General features: G+C 44.0%; 1 protein-coding gene across 15 annotated transcripts in view; it reads left to right on the top strand.

The window, feature by feature from the left end:
- Positions 1-919: 919 nt before the first annotated feature.
- MAST4 (microtubule associated serine/threonine kinase family member 4) overlaps positions 920-12,293 on the top strand; it is a 575,831-nt gene continuing 564,457 nt past the window's right edge. For 7 of the 15 annotated variants that reach the window (XM_063811160.1, XM_016953223.4, XM_054684301.2 and 4 more), the window contains exon 1: positions 937-1,586. In XM_063811160.1, coding sequence (XP_063667230.1) covers positions 1,224-1,586 — 363 coding nt within the window. In that variant the 5' untranslated portion in view covers positions 937-1,223. Of the gene's footprint in view, positions 1,587-12,293 lie in introns of all 15 variants that reach the window. The other 8 variants (XM_054684309.2, XM_016953225.4, XM_054684303.2 and 5 more) reach the window with 3 other exon arrangements.

The following is a 12,293-nucleotide window of genomic DNA, read 5'->3' as shown; positions in this document are numbered from 1 at the left end:
CTCCTAGTTCTTAGAGGTAAGGAAAATGAAGCAACCTGTCCTGTATCCTGTTAGTTTACAACCCAGGGCTAGGAGAATGTACATTGGAAAGTGAATCCTTTTCATCCTCTGCTTAGCTGATCATACCGAGACAGACAATTTGAGTAGGACTACAGAGCTTGGTCCTAATTAAATACAAGGACATACTTTTTTTATCTTCCTCCCTATCAAAAGGTTCAAGTCTCAGACTTAACTTTTTAGTTTACAAACAGAAATAAAGACAGGAAATAGTCTTTTAAAAACGCTCCGTGTATCCAAGCCAGGCACTTTGCTGATGCATTATATATATTTGCTCTAAGCCTGCCAAGACCAGTAGTAATGTAGCCATTTACAGTTGAGGAAACTGAGGCCCAAAGAGCTTAAACGGAAAAGCAGAGATTAGAGGTCACCCCCCTTTGGGTCCGCTCACTATACCACGAAGTTTCTGTCCTTTTCCTCCAACACGCTGGTGAGTCCGTGTGCGTGGGTGACTGTGTGTGTGTGGTTCCTTTTTTTCCTATAGAGCCCTCCTTCTTGTCCGTTTTCTTGATTCCACTTTTTGGAGACAAAGTCCAGTTCTTCTCCAAGGTCTCACCATCCGCTCGCCGTCTCCCTCTGACGTCCCAAGGACGGTCAGCCACTCCCCCGCTAAGTTCGGAGTCTCAGCCCTTGGCTCCGATTCTGGGCTCCGCCCCCACCCTCCGGGGACCCCCGCCTGGTCCCTGTCCCCCGCGCCCAGGCGCTGCAGCGGGACCACGGCCCGCGCCCGGGCCCCGCCTCCCCTACCTGAGGCCCGCATGGCCGGAGGCGTCGCAGCCTCCGCCCACCAGCGCGCCTGCCCTGCCATTGGCTCTGCGGGCTGCCCGTCTCCTCGCTCCGTCCCGGAGGCAGGTTTTGCAAGGAGAAGCCGCAGTACCGGCGGCTCGGGTGCAGCGCGGGAGCACAGTGGAGCGCAGATCGCGGACCCGAGCGGGCATGTCCCCGCGCGCGGGAGCCTCCGTTTGCGGCCGGGCCCGGGCGGCTGTGAACTTAGCAGCGGGCTCCTGCGGCCCCGTCACTGCCATGTAGTCGCTGGCGGGGCTCCCTGCAGCCCGGGAGCGGCAGTGCCAGTGAGCCTGAGCCCAGGAGCCCGCGTCTTCCCCGGGAGGCGCTGAGTGCGCACCGCGCCCCCGCCGCTCGGGAGGCACTTTGGGCCAGACAGGGAAATGGGGGAGAAAGTTTCGGAGGCGCCAGAGCCGGTGCCCCGCGGCTGCAGTGGCCACGGCAGCCGGACTCCAGCCTCTGCGCTGGTCGCCGCGTCCTCTCCGGGTGCTTCCTCGGCCGAGTCCTCCTCGGGCTCAGAAACTCTGTCGGAGGAAGGGGAGCCCGGCGGCTTCTCCAGAGAGCATCAGCCGCCGCCGCCGCCGCCGTCGGGAGGCGCCCTGGGCGCCCGGCCGCCCGCCGCGTGGGCTCCGGCAAGCGTGCTGCTGGAGCGCGGAGTCCTTGCGCTGCCGCCGCCGCCCCCCGGAGGAGCTGTGCCGCCCGCGCCCCGGGGCAGCAGCGCGTCCCAGGAGGAGCAGGACGAGGAGGTGGGCCTTTCCCCAGCTTGCCCACTCTGGGTTCCGGCAGCCGGGCGACCCTAGTTTCCCATCCTGCGCACAGGCAGTGGGCAGGAGAGCGCTGTGGCCTGGAGATAGGGAGGGACCCCAAGCGCTCTGCCCCGAGCACGGGACAACGATAGTTAGGAGCCCCCCTGTGGGTTATTGACTTCCCTGTGGCTGTTACCCCCGTGTGTGTGCCTCCGTGTGCTGCCTGATGGTGTGTTTTTAAAATGTCAGAGAAGCAAACTCCTTCGTGTTTATATCTGACTTGGTTGATCTGTGAATGGATGCGATCTGGACATCTGGCGTGTCCCCACAACTCACCTCTGATTCTCCAAAGTGGGCGTTGTTTCCCACCGAAGCGCTTGGGCCGACGGGCAGGGAGTTGAGGGGGAGAAATGGTGCCTTGGGGGTAAGAGGCAGGAGTAGGGTGGGGGGCAGCGGTAGCCGCGGAGTTGCCCGCGGAGGTTTCAGTGGCGCCAGCCCCCTGGGATCGCCCGCGGGTGGTTTTGGCGCGTCCCCGCAGCGTCGGTCCTCTGGGAGAAGAGGACTCCCCGCGCTCCCTCGGTGGCGCTGGCGTGCGCGCCTGCAGCTCCGGTTCAGACTTGTTTCCAGCTTGTCCAGATGAACGCTTGTCACCAAACCGAGTACAGATCGTCTTACCTTTTGCGGGGCGGAGCGGGGTGGGGGATCTGTATCTGCCCAGTTTCCTGGAAGGATGTTCCTCCAGAACTTGTGGGTCGCTTCCTGACACACTGAGCATAGGACTCTGGTGTCCTTCTGGCTGCTCTGTCCGGCTTATTTTCTGCTTTTGGGGGACAGTTAAAGAAGTGTACAATTCTTCACGTCTCAGAGCCAGACTCAGTTTAAAAAACAAAAAAAAGATTGTTTGCTTTGGACGTTTCTTGTGGGGAAGTCATCTTGATCAGGCAGGGCCCACAAATAAAACACCACCTTAACATAGACTTATTGTGAAATTAATTCCTGAGTGCCAGTGTTGTATTTTCCTCATCTTGGATGGGGTTAGCTTTAGTAAATAATTGCCTTTGTCCCTTAGAGTAAGCAATCAGAGGCCCCCAGCCTGGAAGCAAAAACTGGATGTGGCACAAGGTTGAGAGGAGGCGAGTCCTAGCCTGGCAGAGATGGAACAAGCCTTAGCTGCTTAGCTGGTTCTTGGCCAAGCCACTTGCAGTAACCATGACCCATTCTCTAATTCCCCTAAGCCCCCATTGCAAGGATCCTGGATAAGGGTCTGGAGGCCTGCTTTCTAGAACTGCCTCTGCTACTGAGTGGTGAGACCTTGGGTATATCATTTCACTCCTCTGAGGTTCAGTTCCATAATCTGTAAAAGGAGGAGCTTCAAGGTAAAGTTCATTTTCACTCTCATACTCCTGTTTCGAATCAGGAATTTCAGATGAATCCATAGCTCCAAATCGATCCTAGCGGCGGGATGTCAGGAGTTTGCTGAGTGCCTCACCCACCGCAGAGCTACATCCTAGCGGAGATGATCAAACCCTGTACTGCCCCAGCCTTCCTCGCTGATTACATCTCCCTTTCAAGGTGTGGGGCATGTGCCACGTCTTTGCCCCTTAAATTCTGCCTCCACTTCTACAGATGAGCACACTGGCATTGGGAAGCTGGGGGTGTACCCTAACTTAATGATTCACCAAATAGATCCTAATTTAGTATTGCCGCTGGTGGAGAGTAGTTAGTTGCTTTATGTTTTCTATTTAGCTAGGAGGGTGCTCCATGGTAAGTGACATGGTCTTGCAGGTGGTGGGGAGGGATGTTGTCGGGGAACTTCTGATCCCCATTCTGTCGCTGATTTATTGCCTGGCCTCAGGGTGACAGTGCTTTGCTTTGTTGGAAGTGGATATAATGATAACTTATTTCACAGGCAATGCAGTAAGAACTGGTTGATTGAAACGCATTTTGGAAAGTGGAATGATTAAATAACATGGGTCACTATTTGTGAAATCTCAGAATTGCGTGTAAACTGATACAGTATTGCAATTTATTATGTAACTTAACCTGCGGCATGGGATGCTGGAAATTGCCCAGGAGCAAAATCTTGACTTGCTCTGAGAATTTTAAAGTGAAACGAAAACCAAACTATGTAGTTTTTCCCCCTCTTATGGAGTAGAGGAGTGATAATCTTTGTGAAAGGGGTTGAAGTCCAGTATGCATTTTCTGGTTCTTACTCTGGTGATGGTATGGCGCAGGGGAGTCTTCACCTTCACTGTTTGTGAGGTTGTGGGCCTCTTTAAGGAGCAAATGAAACCTCTTTTGCCCCTCTCCTCAAAAAGCACACCAGAGGATTCGGGAATGCTGGGTGATAAGCACTCATTTTAGTGGAAAGACGTGGGTTTGATTTCTAGCTCTGCCACCTTGACCAGTTGTGGGATTGTGGACCATTCAACTTCTGCAAATCTCAGCTTTCCTACCTTTAATGGGAATAATAGCAATAGAGTTAGGCATTTTACACATGCTATCTAATTTAATCCTAGCACAGTAGCTAACATATAGCATCAAATGCCAAGTAAGTGTAAGTAAATATTAATTTTTTAAGGTCACTTTTGATGACATTTTGCAAAATAGGAATACAAAGTTGGGTTGTCCTGTTATTTTATTGCTGCATAACTTATATGCTACCTACTGTCAGAGAATCGGAGGCTATGTCTACTTAGCTTATACTCATAAAATGGGAATAAACTGGGAAACAGTTTTTATTTGTCTCCAGTTATTTTGTGACAAGGCGATGTGAGTGTAATGTTATACTGTAGAAAGGCACTGAGTATAAAGCATTAAAAGGCTTGTGTGCAACTCAAAAAATGGAAAAAGGTTCATTTAAAATTGTTATGTCTAGCTTGGGAAATTGATTATTTCTAAAGGGGTGTGTGTGTGTGTATGTGTGTGTGTGTTTACAGTAACATTGTATCAAATTTTGAAAAGCAGTAAAATTCAAGCTTCTAGTATATTAGGGCAGTGCTAATTTCTTTGGCAACCTTGTTAAAACTGTTTTGAATGTATTCAGTAATGTCAACAGAGTTTGACTTATTTTTTACTTTATCTTACTGTCAATAATTGTATAAACTTCCAAAGTCTCACACACTTAAGTCTGCCCTTTAAGCTTTTGGTGTCTTAAAAACAGTAGTTTAATGTGACAGTAATGGTAGTTTTTATATCAAACACATGACAGCTAGATATACAGCATGACTTTTGTTTAAGGAAACTGTATCTGACTTCTGATCTTTCCCCAAACCTTTGAATTTGGGGTCCGTGTGTGTTGAGGAGGTAGCACACTTCATTTCTGAGAGTTAACACTGTCTAGATTGAAGGACTGTTCCCCTGACAACATCTCTGAGATTTGCCTTTAGGCATTCTGCCTTGTCCTTTTCCAAAACACCCTGTGATGACTTTAAGAAAGTACTTGGGTGCTGTTTGGTAACTGTCTCAGCAAACTGGCCGAGGGCAGGAATTTTGTCTTTGTACGCCTAGCATGGTACAGTTAATATATTAGTAGGGGCTCAGTAAATATATGTTGAATGAATGAGAAAAAATGGCATCTATGAAAATAGTTGCACATTTGATTGAAGGGTGCCTGTGTGTATTCATTGATTTTGTCTGTTGTGAATTATGATATGCAAACCTCTAGATCTCTTATCAAGAGAAACATTGTGGATCACAGTGAGAAACATACAATTTTTCCAGGTAAATTTTGAACAAAGTCAAATCACTGAGGTTTCACTCAGAATGCTTTTGAAGAGACTTGTATATTAACTGTTACTGACTCCTTTTCACTGTGTTTATTAGAACTTGAAACGTGCAGGGATCCTTAGAATGGCAGAAAAGGGCTTAGTAATTAAAAGGATTTCCAACTCAACAAGAGACAACCCATGTATACTCTGCTACACTAAGGGACTTATTTTGTTGGTATAAGTTAGGAAACAGTTTCTCTTATTAACAATAGGCTTACAGTGATAGGATGACTTTAAATTGTTCTATTAAGTGGTATATGAGCATGACGACTGCTTTTAATATTTTGGATGTGTTTATGGAGTGGGGGGTTTCCCACGTGTACTAATGCAGTAGATGAGTTTCTGGTGTTTGTTGGTTAAGACATTAATAGCCAAAAGCAAGCAAGAATTCAGCAAAGCTTTTCATTGAATTTATATTTTATTAATCACAGAAGCTACATAATTCTAAAAGAGTAGTGCATAAATCTTGGCATATTTATTATTTAGTCTACTTTTGGACTCTACCAAATTCAGTAAGAGCCACAAGATCAGAAAATCAGTCAACCAAAATGTATTGAGTCTGACTCTGAGACATCGTCCTGGGCACAGAGATGGTTTTGACCCCAGGGAGCTTCAACTCTAGTTGGTGAGATAGTCACTAAATACGTGATTATGAATTAATTGGTTTCAAAAAGTGGCAAATGGGGAACAGGCTGTGAGGTAGCATGTGGCTGCACTTGCAACTCACTGAGTCTGGTGTTAAGGACTGAGTCACTGAGGAAGTGATCTGTGAGCTGAGACCCCCAGGATGAGCAGGAGTTAGGTGGGGGAGGGCAAGGGAAGAACAGGTGTGATCCAGGTAGCAAGAGGCCTTGAAGCAGGAGAGAGCATGGGTCCATGGCTCTGAGAGGATTCTGAGTTGTTAGGTGTGGAGGAGAGAAGAGCATGACATCTCATGACATTTGATAGAGAAGCAGCAGCCGGGTCATACAGAGCTGTCTGGACTTTATTCTAAAGGCAATGGGAGCCATTGAAGGATTTGAAGCAAGGAAGTGACATGATCAGATTTGTATTTTGGGAGGGTCAGGAAGTATGAAGCCCACCTGCTGGGAACTGTTGATATAGCCTAATCGTTCCAGAGTTGGAATTGATAACCTGAGAAGATGTCCCTTTAGTAAATTGTGTGGGGGTGAGATGGGATTATCCCTAGTAGCTTAGGTACTCCAGGTATATGCATATACCTATGAAATACATACATATGAATACATATGAAATACGTGTGAAATACAATATGAAAATACATACATATGAAATACTTTTGATCTGTTGAAGAGAACATCTTAGTGTTAATATTAATGCTACTTTTCACTGCCATACCATTGTAACTCTAGTATTGAAGGAAAAACTTTATTGCCATGACGGGAGAGTGAGGAGAGGGCGTTGTGAATGCTCATTTCCAGAGTAAATTTCAGGGACAGATTTACCTGGGGTGAGCATGAGGGGAGATGGTCTGAGGTTGTGCCTCTCTGTTGACAGGAAGTGTGGTGTTTGGGTACTAACACGCATTACCAGTCTTTCTTGGATTTTCCTAAAGAGGAAAGGGTCACTACCAAAGAATGAAGGCTTTTACCCTTTCCACTCTGGTCTGAGGTACTCCAGGGAATGTCAAATACTTAACATTTTGCCAGTGTTTTAGAGCCTGTGACAAAGAGTATCCACTCAGACCTAGTGGATACAGTGCAGGAGTCCAGGCGGATTTTTTTTTTTTTTTTCTAGTTTGGCTTTGTAAGGAAGGGCATGGAAGTGGGGTATAAAGATGATAAACTGGAAAAAGAATCCTCATAGGACGTGTCCCACAGTGAGAAGGGTCCATGACCTGGTGGCTTGGCCTTAGATAAAGCTGAGTGGGGGCTAGGGGGTGTGCGTCTTAGAAGAGATGATTGTATGTTTTAGATGAAAACCACCCTGTGTGTTTTCTGATTATGTTCTTACATTCTATAGTGTTGCCAGAAAGGGCTCGCATTCTTTTCCTTCATTCCTTTAGAGCTAGCAGCCAGTGTTTCCCTGCTCTGAGGTCAGAGTCTGTAGTGACTAAGGGGACAGACTTTGGCTAGGTTCTTATTGCTGAGGCTGTTTCCTCATCTGTAAAATGGGCATGTAGTTTTTATTCCTGAGGGTCATTATAAGGATTAATGAGATGTTTTATGGAGAGTACCCAGCATGGTGTGTTGTGCTTAGTAAGCACTCCATAATGGTATTTGCTACTATTACTGAGTGTGGAAAAGCTGGTTTATGCAGGGTATTGGTACCATCAGCACCATAGGCAGGTACATAATAAGCAAGAAACCTATAAGTCCCTTGCCTGATGGATTATGCTTCTAGCATATTTTGTTGGTAGTCCTGGCAGGCTCTTTCATTCATGAGTAGGTAGATATGTAACAGTTATCCCTTTTAATTTCATGGGCAGAGCATTCCTTATGAGGTACTAACAGCAAAGCTTTATGGTATATGATTCATTAACCCTTCTATTAAGACACCGTTTCTCTTTTGCTCATGGAACCTGTTCTTAGTGATCAGTTATTAAATAATATCCTGCAAGACTTTATGAACATGTAAATTACTAGCTGCACCCAGAGATTTAGTCAGAAGGCAGTGTGTCAGCCGTGTGCTGGGGCTAGTGACATGACCATGTACTTCATTTCAGCTTCCTAGAATAATGATTTGGGGGATGAGAAAGGAGTAGGAAGGAAATCAGGTGATTATCTGGAAGTCAACCTTGGTTCATATAAGCATGAAAGATGGGGCAAGGCAGATGGTATGCAGCCATCCCAACTTCTCAGAGGGGAAATCTGTTAGGAATGCAATAGAACTTTCAAAAATACAAGAACTCCTGTATGCAGATTACCTAACACAAATTCTGTTTTGTCTCCTTGGAACAGTATAAACATTTTGGTTTTTAAGACAAAAATGCAAATAACCTAATAGCCCTTTTGATATAACTCAAGCTGGTGCAGTGATTGCAGTTCACTTCTCTTCCAAACAACTGGTGTTCTGCTCTGTGCACTCATTCAGGCTGACATTTACACAACTTTGCATCATTTAGTTCAGAGCATCTTGTTCTCTTTTATGTGTCCAGTATTTTGTCTGCCTTCTTATTTGATGATGTTATTTTAGGTTAAAGCATACCAAAATACAAAATTAAGCAGAAGTTGGTTTCGCCAACAGCTGCTGCGCATTTGTGTTTTTCCCTTTCTTCACCCTTCTCTCATCGCCCTTTCACCTGGTTCAGAATTCCTAGGAGGGATTGGATAATAGTCATCTGTGCTTCCAGGGTTAGGAGAGAAAGCCATGCCCTAATGTGAAATGCTGGTTCAGGACTGTGGTCCTTGGTACAGACACATACTCTGAAGTCACATTTAAGTTTATGGAACTTGTGTGAAATTCCTGGTGGCGATTCCAGCCTCCCTTAATGAAAAGCAGTCACTGCTTATTTAATGATTTGAATTCATAACTAGACACATGTCTGTGAGACAGCTTATAAATTTGTATCCTAGGCCTGTACTCTTGCCAGCCCATCAATTCCCCTCTCAGACACAGTCGATATAATTTTGATTATGATACTTACCTCCACTGAACCTTTCAGTTCAAATGCTTTGTAATGATACTGGGGAAGGGGGAATGATGGTAGGTGGGAGGGAAGATGGAATACTGATAAATTGAACTTCTTTTCTTAACTAATTTTATAGGCTATCATGTGGAAAATGAAAATTTAATTTTAATGTTCTTGGTTTGTGCTTTTGCGGTGTTTTCAGTGGGCAGCAGGATCACAAGTGCACCCAATTTAGTGTGGGTAGATGACTGTTAAACTCACAGCAGATGTGGGTCTTTTGGCCTCTGCCTTAGAACTTGGCTAGCTCCTTTTTTTAATAAGCTGAGAAGTTAGGTGTGTTCCTTTCTGGCTGGTGATTTTGTGCCTCTTTGTGTTTGTCTAACAAAAATAATCTTGGACTTCCTTCTTAACATTTTTCTTTTCAGGCATTTCTCCATACAGAGATAGATGTACTTGCTGCAATGCAGGAAGGGCCTCAGGGCCTCATCAGTGGTAGGGAAACTAAGTCAAATTGGGTTAAAATTGGAGGTTAAACTATTATGTCGGTGTACACAGTCACTGAGACTGACATTCACAAAATCCTCACATTTGAAATTACTTCTTAGGGCAGTCATAGCCAGCGAAATTGCATTATGGTATTGAAATGGAATGAAGTTGCGATGAAATCTATTTTGTGTATAAAAGTTCAACGACTAATTTCACAAATTAGTTTATGAAATAAATTAGTTCCCTATAAGCATATCTAGCTCTTACATAAGACAAACTCACAAAATTTGCTTTTTACTCACATACTTTTAGCTGGAGTGGCTTGATTGAAATAACCTGAGCCCTCACCTAGGCTTCATTTGAAGAGTGGCTCTGAGGATACTTAGATGCAGCCAAGAAGAGGAGGGGAGGATTGCTCTGGAGGAAAACTCAGGCCCAGAGAAAGAAATACAGAAAGGTTTTACTTCAAGAGGAGAGTTTCAGACATCCTAAATGAGCAGAATATATACCTGCAAAACCCAAGAAAATGTTGACTTTCCCGTCCTCATGGCTCTTAGCAGACTAGTAAGTAGAAGTGCCCTGTTAAGTCTATGCGACCTGAGTTTGAAAATTGAGGGTGCCTGAGCCCGAGAGCGAATGAGAGGAAAATTACTTGTCAAGTAAGACTGTCCCTTTGCCTTATATTTTGGTACTTTACTGTTCAAAATACTACATTGGTAAATTTTAATTCACATACTTTTTTCTTTCCTTGGAATTACTTGGTTATTTGTTCTACAGTCAGTGACCAAGTCTCCCTAATTGGCTACCCTGGTTTATTGTTGCTTGGGGAGTGGGACAGTCCCCAAAGAGCCTGTAAGACCCCTGAGGGTCAGCTTTAATCCACGGTGATTGTTGGGTTCTCCCACGAGGCATGCAGATTCCCTTTTCAGAGGACAAGGGATTAAAGGGAAATTACAACTTGGAACTCTTGATTTTTCTCCTTAGAAACCTCAATATCGTTTTTGTTTTCAAGATTTCCACTTTTGACATTAAAACATTTCTACCCAGAGAAAGCTTAGCCTAAGTGTGTGAGCAGCCTGAGGGCAACCATTTTAGAATTATCAGGTAAGACTGGTTGGGAACAGTTAGGCTAGTAGAGTAACAACAATGACAGTTTTGTAACCTGCTAAATCATATCATTTTATGTTTTTTTAAAGTTATTTCTGAATCACCAGTTTCTGTGTATCAGGTTACCTGTCATTCCTTGTTCTTATTCTTGCTTCTTTTTTTCTTCTTCTCTATCTATAGTTTTATCATCAGACCTTTAAAAAGAACACAACAAATGCTTTAGCTAGAAGATGGCAGAAAAGCCTCTTGTTAAACAGAATGTTTGGGGGCAAAGCCTTTTTTGGTTACTGAATTTTATGATTCATAAAAGATTAATTTGAAAGTTCTTTTTGTTCTCACCTTGTTGCTTACCTCTTTTTCTAGAATGTCATGGTATGTTTTCTTGCCTTATTCTGTGCTGAACGAGCTATTTTTTTTTTAAATAATTGGACATCTTGTAATGCTTTAGGGCTCTCTGGCCATCAATCATCTTTGAAAACCATTGAAGATGTGAAGGTAGAAAGCAAGTATAAAATTGTGCTGTTAACAAAAGTAGTTATCTTGATTTCTCTTTTCTCACTTTAAAAGCTGAAGTTAGCAAAATAAGTTCTGTTTTTGGAGGGTTGTGCTGCATTATCTTTGTTCCTGCATTGTGCCAGGTTTTGCATATATGTTGTTAATATTTGTAGTACTTACAGTTTGCACAGCCTTTTCTCATATTGCCTATTTTCTATAAATTTCTCTTCTTGAATCTCTCCCACTAGTTTGTGAACCCCTCAGGTGGAAACCATGTCATATCAACTCAAATCTTGCAACAGGGAGGGTGCATGGCATATAGTGGGTAAAAATAATACATTACACAAAATTGCAGTTGAGACATAATGTGTGGCGAAGCAACATTCTGAAAGTGAATTTACTCATTTAAGTTAAATATTAAATGAGTATATGAATTTACTCATTTAGTTTTTACACAAGCCTTTTTGAAATTCAATTGATAATTAAATTGGTCTACACTACCATGTTACAGCTAAGTGACCCATTCAACCTCATACAAGTGAGGAGGAGAATAGTAGGGAGATACTGGGACAATGGCAGGTTTGAGGAGATCATCAAGCCTCTTGGTCATCTTTGCATCCCAGAGCCTAGCACAGAACCTTGCATGATGTGGCACACAATGATCAATTGCTGAATAAATGAGGATGCCATTTAGGGGATAGGTCGCTCTGCACTTAGCATAAAGGTTTAGATTAATTGTCTGTAGAACTTTTGTTAAGGTTAGTGCTAAGACATAAAGCTGCTATAATCCTGGGTTTTATGACACCAGTTAATGGGATAAGTGAGTTTCTACAAATGAAAGAGTTTGCCTGTAACCCAATTCTTATTTTCCTGTTGGCTTTGGGGAGTTGTATTCTGCCAGGGTAATTCTTGGTTATTCATTAAAATTATACTTGTAGCAGTTAAGGCATTTTTGGCCACATGTTAAAAGGAATTATTTTGGTTTCTGATGAAGTATTGACAGCTAGCTTTAACATGTTAACAGTAATATTGGGCTGTACTCAGTTCTCAGGGTAATGCTGCTGTGAGTGGAAATGGATTGCAGGAATTTCGTCAGTAGTGAAAGTATTGGCCTGGAAATTGGGGAATCTGAACTCCTGCCTTGGCTTCTTGCTAGGCAAGTTATTAGCATCTCTGATCCTCATCTGTGATGAAATAAGAGTTCCTTCTTAGCTACAGTTTTTTTATTTGCCTCTTATTACAAAATATTACCTTTAAAAC

Source organism: Pan troglodytes, chromosome 4, assembly GCF_028858775.2.
Source record: "Pan troglodytes isolate AG18354 chromosome 4, NHGRI_mPanTro3-v2.0_pri, whole genome shotgun sequence".
NCBI classification, from domain to species: Eukaryota; Metazoa; Chordata; class Mammalia; order Primates; family Hominidae; genus Pan; species Pan troglodytes.
The sequence above is the reverse complement of the archived record's forward strand: the minus strand, read 5'-3'. Positions and strand labels throughout refer to the sequence as shown.